The sequence below is a fragment of the Lissotriton vulgaris genome, chromosome 7 (genome assembly GCF_964263255.1).
Source record: "Lissotriton vulgaris chromosome 7, aLisVul1.2, whole genome shotgun sequence".
NCBI lineage: Eukaryota > Metazoa > Chordata > Amphibia > Caudata > Salamandridae > Lissotriton > Lissotriton vulgaris.
The window spans coordinates 686243134-686253680 of record NC_141695.1 but is presented as its reverse complement, the minus strand read 5'-3'; the positions used below and the strand labels follow the sequence as shown (position 1 = coordinate 686253680).

The 10547-nt window shown below is 45.6% G+C and overlaps 1 protein-coding gene across 1 annotated transcript in view; it reads left to right on the top strand.

Annotated features, from left to right (window-relative positions):
- The first annotated feature begins 2521 nt into the window (after positions 1–2521).
- C7H17orf75 (chromosome 7 C17orf75 homolog) overlaps positions 2522–10547 on the top strand; it is a 166262-nt gene continuing 158236 nt past the window's right edge. The window contains exon 1 of the mRNA XM_086930902.1: positions 2522–2728. Coding sequence (XP_086787028.1) covers positions 2580–2728 — 149 coding nt within the window. The 5' untranslated portion in view covers positions 2522–2579. The remainder of the gene's footprint in view (positions 2729–10547) is intronic.

The window sequence follows — 10547 nt, the reverse complement described above, 5'->3', positions numbered from 1 at the left end:
TTACTATCGCGCACGAAGTAGTAGTTATTCACGGCTGGGGAGTCCGGGAGGTCCGAGATTGGGTGGGCTCCTCCCCTCCTTCTTCTTTTTGGGAGTCTTAGATTAGTTTACTCTTTTCTTACTCCCTATATTCAAGTGTTAGTTTTTCTTTTCTTCCTTTTCTTGTCTCTATATTTCGGGTTCTTTATTGGGCGACAGACACACTGCCAAGGGGGGTAGGCCATAGCCTTTGCATGCGTGTAGGGTGGGGGGTGCAGCATACTTGATTTTATTTCGTTTCTATGGGCCTTATTTTTCTCTCTTATTTGCGCTTTTCTTATCTTATTTCTGTCCTGGGTCCGCGATAGGGGTTAGTATGGAGTGGGTGTCGATGCGCATGATGCGTAGATACTGGAAGTCGATCCTGTTTTTATTTGAACCGTCATACTATTTGGGGGGTGTTTGCTCCCACTGTTGTCTCCTGTGCTGATATTGCCTGCTAATGTTGCCACGTCACTGTACGGACTCAGCTCTCCTTGACTATTATCCTTCACTGCTTATATTTAGATCATTTAAAAAAACTTTTAAAATTAACCTTCACTACTCCTGTTTCTCGGTGACACGGTTCTCTCCAGTGTAACTTCCATTGATTGTCTTGCTGTATTCTGGTGCCGCCGAGAACCTGTATTGATTGCTCAAGTGCTCCAAAAGTATCGTGGCCGGCCGGAAGGTTGTAGGCCCGTATTTGTTCTTCCTCTCATGCACAATAAAGGTTTACAAAAATTTTTTTTTTAAAAATAATAATAATAGGGGCTTCAGGGGCTGGCCGCATGTTGTATGTGGGTGGGTATGTGTGCAAGAGCTCATTTGTGTTCCTTTCCTTTGCATGCTTATTGTTGTATGTGTGAACTGAGTGCTTGCTTGGTGTGTGCGTTCGTGTATGTTCAGTGCGTTTTTTGATTATATCTGTGCGTGTTGCGTGTTGCGTGTTTGCTTTGAGCGCATGCCCCTGTTTGTCCCGTGCGTGTTTGTGGCTATATATCTATAGGTGTCTGTGATATGTTCATGTTTTCTTGATGTGTTTGCATTTGTGTAGGAGGGCGTGTGCGACAGAGAGAGCGTGTCTAGGTAAAAATGCAGCCCCATTGCCCCATGTGCAGGTCTGGAAGAACGTTTCTCTGACATTAAAATGTCCACGGACAAGCGGCTAACATCAATGTTGGAAGTGCCAATCGGCATCTTCCGGTTTAGTGTATATTTATGTTTCGATAGGACGAATAAAGCATTTCACCAGGTTCCTAATATGCAGAAAATCTATAAAGGACATCATCCAAGTGAGTTCTCAAAGGCACTGCTGGACAGAGGACTGCTGACCAATGAACTCGAAGTTAAATGTCGGGCAGACTGTGGCGACTTTTCCCTATGAAGAGATGAAAACACATTACCGCCGTGTCACCCCAGTGCCTCGGTGCTCGCCGTCTTCCGTGCACTCCCACTCCATCTGACAGCCGGGCGCCCTGGAGCCCCCACTAGGACCTCTCAGAGAAGTATTATTCCAAGACCGCTTAGAGTTGGCCAATGTGGTGCATAATGGTGGTAATTTCTGAAGCTTTTCCTGGAACTGGCCTCCTTCTTGTTTTTTACGTGGATCGTTTTAAAGTAGTGTGTTTTGTTCTGACTTCACATTTGTTTGGGTTTGCAGAGATAAGATGCAAGGCTAGTTCTGTACCCTTATTTTGGAAATTGGGAGATACCAATGCTTTCAAGGCACAATATCTTGCTACAAGTAGCTAGTGCATAATAGATCATGTCCAATGCCTTCCAGTGTTCATAGCGGCCGGCGCAATAGTATAGGGTGGTGCGTCTTTCAAATATTATACAGCAGCAGCTTAAAATGCGGGAGAGAAATCAATTATCATAGATGTGCAGTGTCTCTTCTAACAAAGTCGTCAAAGTTAAACTATGCCCAGAATGTTATAAAGGTACTAATTTTAAGATTGCTACATAGTCCGCCCCGCCCGGACCCCCTCTTCCGGGGCCCCCTACCTACGCTCCCTGCACAGGGCCACCATGAGCCTAGAGCCGCCCCTGATATTCAGCTATCCACACGCTCACGTGTCCACCCACTCATTCATGTATCCACTTGATCATTAATTTAGCAATGCAAACACCACGCAGTAAAAACACTTTATGGCACTCATCTATAATTTATTCCACATTTTGACTTATTCTTAGCTTCACCAATTTGCGCAATCGTGACGCGTACAACATCGACAATTAAGAAACACTTTATTGAAATAAAACCAGACCCATTAGCTTTTTCAACGCTCAATGTTATATAACACACGAAGAAATTAATCAAGCACTACACAATTAGATTGCGTTTAGAAACTCGATGGCGTCAGATTTAAAATCAGATTCGGACAATTTCGACTCCAAACCGTTTTAACCATAGCTTTCGTCACTCAGCTGACAGCGAGGCGGAACCTTTGTGATGCGGAACCTTCGTTCCTTAGTGAATGTTGCGACCGGATCCTCCAGCGGCGGACATGTTTGTTTTCCTTTCAGCTGACAGTGCCAGCTCACTACAATAAGACAAAATGCTGCTTCGCACGCAGAGCTCGCTGCAAGAGTCCGTTGACGGGGATGAGCGGGATCTGGAGAGCGAGGAGGCAACCGCGGATGAGCGGCGGGCTGAGAAGCACAGCTCCACCACCTACTACTGCCTCTACTTATACCAGGCCAGCCGGTAGGAGGAAAGATTACACAGCTGCACACCCTCTTGCATACTTTTACGCTCCCACGGCTTGGCTCTAAGCAAGCTCCTTGTGAGTGGACTATTACACCTAGTAACGTGGGTAAAAAAACATTCCCGTTCCCCGGTTTTGAAAGATACAAATAATGTTATTTGATTCTAAAATGACATTATTTGTATCTTGTAAAACTGGTATTTTAAAAAAAATGTTTATTGCTTTACACCTTTCCTGCGTCAGTGCAAATTACAGGGGAAATTATTTACCCGGATTCCTTCACAAATCTTCCTCTTGTTCCCAAACCTTAGTACGCGAAAATAACAACCTCTTGTAATATGCATCTCTTAGAACAGCAACGCAACCCCAGAACCATCAAGGCAGCCCACGAACCATCAAGGCAGCCCCCGCACCATCAAGGCAGCCCCCGCATTCCGAAGCGTATGGGAACAAACTCCCACCTAACAGCAGCCAATGACAGCAGGATTTCTGAACAGTGAGACGGATATTCCGCGTTTAACGACGTGCACCGTCCTCTGTGCAGGAACTCGAAGCAAATTACTCCAGGAACACACACATTCGGGAACCCACAAATTGGAAGCAACTTGCGGCTAAAGAAAGAGGGTGCTACTGAAAATCAGAGTCTAACAGTGAACATATACATTTATTTAAAAAAAAAAAAATCTGCAAAGAAATTGGGGCCAAGGACATATGTGACAGTAAATCTGTTCTAGATTACTTATTTGGTCACAAAGAGGCTGCATTAAAATCTATTTTACGGGGTTAAGACATCTGCTGCAGAGATTGGGTGCCCAGCTATTCTCAGGGGATTAGAAAAACTGCAAACTAACTGTAGTTAGTAACACAGTTCTGGAACAATTATGTGTTTTGTCCAGTCACAGTTTTTACTCAAAAAGCAGCATAGAGGGTTAAAGTACTAGCTGCAAAGCACATCGTATGAACATGCATTTGTATTTTGTTTAGATAGTTAAGTGGGCTACTACTTTTGACTCCAAGAGCATTTCATTAATCCCAGGTCACAGGTTCCAAACCTAATATAGGACAGTGATCTATGTTCTAGTATCAAGCATGCTAACTGTAAGTCATGGTTTTAGATCCGTATTGTTTTGTTCTCAATCTGTTGTAATGCTAAGATTTCAAAGAAGGGTTCTATTGGAAAGTAATAAAGTTTTGTTAGTACAGACAACCACAATCACTGCATTACGTTTTAAATCTTGACTTTGTGTTTCTTCCGACCATTGTCGCTTAACATATAACGTCTACAACCACAGAAAATACGTAATTCTTACACCTTACAACCCTCATTCTATTAAGTAACATTTCATATACATAGATGTATATACTTGCAGAATGTATTCTGTCTCTGTGTGTCATGTTAAGTGAGCTGACACCCTAAAATGGTCTGAGTAGAGCTATAAAATAACTACCTTGGAAAAAATAGGTGCCAAGTAAATCAATATTTGTGTAATTACTCATACAGATAAATCTTGCATTCTTGCAGCGCAGAAACCTCTTTTACATATGGAGTTGACAAGGTTAAAAACCTGTCTCTTAAATACTTGAGAAGTGATGAGAAGTTCTGCACTTTTGTTTCCCTCCATGGCATTTTCATCTAGGTGTTAGGCTCCAGATGGCTCCCAGTCAGGCAGGTACTTGAACAAAAGGAGGGTTGAAGGCGCTTTAAATCAGGCCTTTGTTTTGGGCCCATCTGGATGTTGAAATAAGAAACTACCCCCCTCGTCTACCGCATTGTTGCTGCTCCCAACAGAATGAAGACAATGTGCAGGCACTGTGGGGTCCCTCTACTTTCCAGCACTGCCTGCCCTCCAACATCAGAGCACATCCACATGGAAATAAATTATTCCCCAGAACAGTGCCTGAGTATAGCTTTGGTATGGATCCTTCTCGTCTGAGCAATTGACCATGAGCTGTTCAATGGAGATGCATCGACCTGCCCCGTGTAAACTACGCACTGCCTCGGTAAGCAGAGCGCGCCTCCCGGTCCGGCCATACGTGTATCTCTCTGGCACCACGGACTTTAAGCACTGAAACTTCACGCGCACTTCGATCTTCTTGCCTGCAGCAATCTGTATCGCTATAAAACGCTCATTAGCATGGCTCAACACACGTACTTTCACCATCGTGCTAAAACCTCACGTGTGCTTGCTGTTGCATTTTTTCGGTATAAGGCGCTTACTAGCAGGGTTTTCACACGAATTTAGACCCTTGTGCACCATTTCAAATCTTCACGTGCACCTCGGTTCGTTTGCTTGCGTGCATATTCACTGCCTCTGCCTTGAAATAACATTGATAAGAGGCACTGTTCAGCATGGTTGAACACACATGCAGTGACAATGCGACAATTTTAATTGGAATATTAAGCAATTTTTGCACTTAGCACTAAGAGTCACTCTATTGAAATCTTAATATTTTGATGTCTTGTTCTTAAAAATTGTTCCTTTCTTATTTTTCCCTATTTTTACTTAGGCAATTTGAGGTTGAGTGTAATAAGGCAATTATTTATTTGTCCTGATGATGGTTCCCATGACCCTTTAAGGGGAACCGAAACGCCGTCGACTTGCTCATGCACCTTATACATATATATTTGGTTGATGAAACTGATGTAATGGTGCTGTCTGATATTTTCTGTGCAATGTATATGTAAACAGAAAAACTCTTGTTTGCCTTAAAACCTTTCCTATCCTCTCCAACTGTAAATCACCCCGCTAGTGTTGGGCACAGGCTTGTGTACCTCACAGGGGCTTTGTGGAAGGTATCCTGTTCTATGTTTGAATTTTGTTTATTAAGTAAACGTGAATGACCTCTGTCCGGCTGGACATATCATTCTAAAAATATAGATTTGATTTCGTCTATATTTATTGAGTGTGATTTGAGAATTGCATGGGACCACTGTTGTTTTAGAAAATTGTTCCCCGAGGTCCCTAGCTGACTGAATTGGGGTCCCTTGTTGTTAAAAAAGTTCAATGGAGATGCAGCATCCTCCCTATTCCTCCTCTCCCATAATGTAAAAGAAGGAGGACAATAACTGTGGCTACCCCCCAGTTTTCCCCTATCCTCCCAAACAAACCGATGGCATGTGGTGGCTGCAGCAAAATCGTGACATTCTTTCAGAGCTTTGGCAGCCAGATGGAATAGGTTCCTCTCACCTGCTTTTAACAGTTCACTGAGCAGACAAACCTGAATTAGAGAGGTTCCACCTGAATAGGAACAAACTACTACAAAGTATGGATTTTTGTGAAAACACCTTCCCTCGAGCCTGCTTCTGTTGGGATCAAGACCTCTATAACATCTCTATTATTAATACACTCTCGTCCTAGTAATTACTGTTAAAGAGGTCCACCTCGGGCTGGACAAAAAATCAAAAATCAGGAATTGGGAGTAGTTTGGTTTTGGACCCGCCTACCCAAATGGGCACCGATATTAGGATTTCGCAACTCCTGGTATGTTTCCTGTCTCATGCCAGAGACGTTGAGGTAGGATGGGGCACCTCCTGGGCTTGGGACTCCGGCAAGGATGCATTACTCTAAACTCTTTGTACAGAGCACAGAGAGATTGAGACGTGCAACAAAGGAGTGGAGTATCTGGTGGAAAGTTGTTTGGATCCTTGAGTACTTCCAGAAATGAAGCCTGCCTAACTCTACTTGGTTGTGAGATAGTGGGGAAATAAAGTACGTTTTTGTCTCCCCTTATGTTTTGGAAAGTGATGTGCCGAGCCCGGGGGCTGCCTTCCTTCTTTGGTATGTTGTGGATAGGCCAGGCACGGCGAAGGAAACAGGCATTTGAGTGCTCGATTGATGTGTGCCTTATCATCTAGTGTGAAATCAGGAATTTCCTTGGATCAATATAAATCAGTCACCTATCGTACAGACCATTCAATGTCACATTCACACTAGTATCACAGTTGAGAAACCCCACAGTTATGACGATAAACACACCACAGTAGGATTTTTTACAAATTATATAAAAAGATATACTAATTTATTGGATAATAAAAAAAGATGAAAACATGATCATGAGAATGACATTCATAATCTATGATCTTGATAAAAATAAATTCAAAGGGACAAATTCAAGTGAATCATATTGAAAACATCCAAATTACTAATTCGTTGGGATCTATTAATAAATTCAGGCAAATATCAAAGATACTCGGAACAATAGTCCCTCGAATTTAATTAAAAAAACAGGCGCCTACGCATTTCGGTGTGCTGCCTGATATGCACCTCCTTTTTCAAGACAAAAGACGTTTGGTTGTCTCTTAGTTTCTGTCGCAACATTTAAAAAGGGCCAGAATTATCTAAAACAATAGGAAAAATATATGAAAATACAAATACATATAAGACTGTTGTGTTCATACAACATCCTGATAAGCATAACAATAAATACATACACTTATCTACACACCATATGTTTGAAAAAGCATTGCAATAACTTCAAATAAATAACAAGCATTTACAATGCAATGGTCTCGGTATTTTTAAAGTTAGAGCGATTGGCACTGCTCATGACATTATTTTTATTTATGTTTTTCTTTTTAAAACATATAAATAAATGGCAATGTCATTTACAATGCCAATAGCTTAATCGCTCGCAAATGCGAGACCTATTGCATTTCCACCCACACACAGAGCCACACACATAAAGCCACCCACACACACATACAGAGCCACACACGCACACACACACAGACAGGGACGCGCCCACACACACAGACAGAGCCGCACACACAGACAGAGCTGCGCACACACAGACAGAGCCGTGCTCACACAGACAGAACCGCGCACACGCACACAGACAGAGCCGCGCACACAGACAGAGCCGCGCACACACACACACACACACACACAGACAGAGCCATGCACACACACAGACAGAGCCACGCACACACATAGACAGAGCCACGCACACACACAGACAGAGCCACACGCACACAGAGGCACAGAAAAACCGGGATGACAAGCAGGGAACAGAGGCACAGAAAAACCGGGATGACAAGCAGGGAACAGAGGCACAGAAAAACCAGGTGAACAGAGGCACAGAAAAACCGGGGGAACAGAGGCACAGAAAAACCGGGGGAACAGAGGCACGGAAAAACCGGGATGACCAGCAGGGAACAGAGGCACAGCAAAACCGGGACGACAAGCAGGGAACAGCGGCACAGAAAAACCGGGGGAACAGAGGCACAGAAAAACCGGGGTGACAAGCAGTGAACAGAGGCACAGAAAAACCGGGATGACAAGCAGAGAAAAGAGGCACAGAAAAACCAGGATGACAAGCAGGGAACAGAGGCACAGAAAAAACGGGATAACAAGCAGGGAACAGAGGCAGATAAAAACAGGGATGACAAGCAGGGAAACAGAGGCACGAAAGCAAGAAAATGGGCACAATCCGGGAAATAGAGACACGAAAAACCGACCTAAAAGACTACAGACCCATCTCCCTGCTCCCATTCCCAGCGAAAGTCATCGAGAAAGCCATCAGCAGCCAACTCGCCACATTCATTGAAGAACACAACATCCTCGACTCCTCCCACTCCGGCTTCAGAAAAAACCACAGTACGGAAACAGCCCTCCTCGCCGCAACAGACGACATCCGCACTCTTCTGGACAAAGGAGAAACAGTAGCCCTCATCCTCCTAGACCTATCAGCGGCGTTCGACACAGTCTCCCACCGCACCCTAATACGCAGACTCTACGACGCAGGAATCCAGGACAAGGCCCTCAACTGGATCTGCTCCTTCCTCTCCGGCAGGACGCAACGGGTCAGACTCCCCCCCTTTCTTCTCAGGCCCCACACCTACCACCTGCGGAGTCCCCCAGGGCTCCTCCCTCAGCCCGACGCTCTTCAACGTCTACATGGCTCCACTTGCCCCCATCGTCAGAACCTACGGACTTAACATCGTGTCATACGCAGACGACACCCAGCTCATCCTCTCCCTATCCAACGAGCCCAACACCGCCAGACGCAACTTTAGAGAAGGCATGGAAGCCGTCGCCAAATGGATGAAAAACAGCTGCCTACAACTAAACACCAACAAAACAGAAGTACTCATCATGGGCCCAAACCCAGAGGCCTGGAGCGACATATGGTGGCCCACCGCCCTCGGAAACCCGTCAACCCCCACAGACCACGCACGCAACCTGGGAATCATCCTGGACTCCGAGCTCAAAATGGACCGCCAGATCAACTCTCTCATCTTCCTGCTTCCACACCCTCCGCCTCCTTCTTAAGACCTTCAAATGAATCCCCCTCGAACACCGAAAGACAGTCACTCACGCCCTGGCCACCAGCAGACTAGACTACGGCAACGCACTCTACGCCGGAATAAACAAAAACCTCATCCGCAAGCTACAGAACATCCAGAACACCGCCGCAAGACTGGTCCTCAACCTTCCAAAACACTGCCACATCTCTCAGCACCTGCGCACACTCCACTGGCTCCCTGTCGAGGCGAGAATCACCTTTAAGATGCTCACCCACACACACAAGGCCCTCCACGGCACCGGACCAGCATACCTGAACATCCGGCTCAAATTCCACGCACCCCAAAGGACCCTACGATCAGCCCAGCTCTCCTACGCTGAGGTCTCCCGCACCAGAAAGACCAGATCGGGAGGCCGCTCCTTCTCCTTCCTCGCGGCCAAAGCTTGGAACGCCCTTCCGCTCCACCTCAGACAGACATCGCTCCCCATCTTCGCAAGAAACCTCAAAACCTGGCTCTTCGACAGACCCCCTCCTTGATGGAATGGAACATGCACCCCCCCCCACCCCTAGCGCCTTGAGACCCTTACGGGTGAGTAGTTGCGCTTTAACAAACTCCTGATTGATTGGTTGATTGATCACAAGCAGGGAAACAGAGGCACGAAAACCAGATCACAAGCAGGGAAAGAAAGGCACGAAAAACCGCATCACAAGCAGGGAAAGAAAGGCACGAAAAACCGTATCACAAGCAGGGAAATAGGCACGAAAACAAGAAAACGGGCACAATCCGGGAAACAGAGGCAAGAAAAAAACTTACTGGCTCGGGGGGGAGTCCCTCGAAGACTTCCTCGGCTGCCGGTGTGAAATCCTGTGGCTGAGAGGCGGGCGGGAAACCAAGCAGCACCACCATGTTTCTCCAAGGCGAGGCAGAAATGCCTCGGAGAAAGCATCGTCATTTTCTGATTCGGTGGCGTGATTTTCTTTCTCTCCTCTTCCCATTGGCTGGAAGGTAAAATTCCAGCCAATGGGAAGAGGAGAGAAAGAAAACAAGAAAGAAGCGAAAAAAGACACCCCCGAATCGGAAAAAGACGGGGCTTGAACGGAGTGATGCCCCTCTCCTCCAATGGCAGGCCTCCGTTTAGGAAGCCAGCCAATGGAGAAGAGGGGCGGGTTCAAGCCCCCATACTAAGAAACATTAAATCTCGGACCGAGACTGCGCTAGCGCAGCCTACGGTCCTCGACCTAAAAACAAATTTTATTATCTGCTACTAATATTGGGTACATTGCGCCTGACACAGTATCACAATCGATTCCCGTGTCAACCACACTTCTCCACCATGTTTATCTTCATAACTGTATAATGAGCGGTCCCACCACACATGTCAATCAAAGGAATATAATTTTTTCTTCAACTCCCAAACTCCATTCAGCAAAAATCCACCGGTCAGCCCAGGGATATGGCTAGACCCAAATAGGAACCCGTCAGATTCCTATCAACTAATCAGTCATAACATTTTATATAGGGGTACAATCGCTACATACCTCCTAGGTAAACCGCGTTGGAGTCAAACGTAT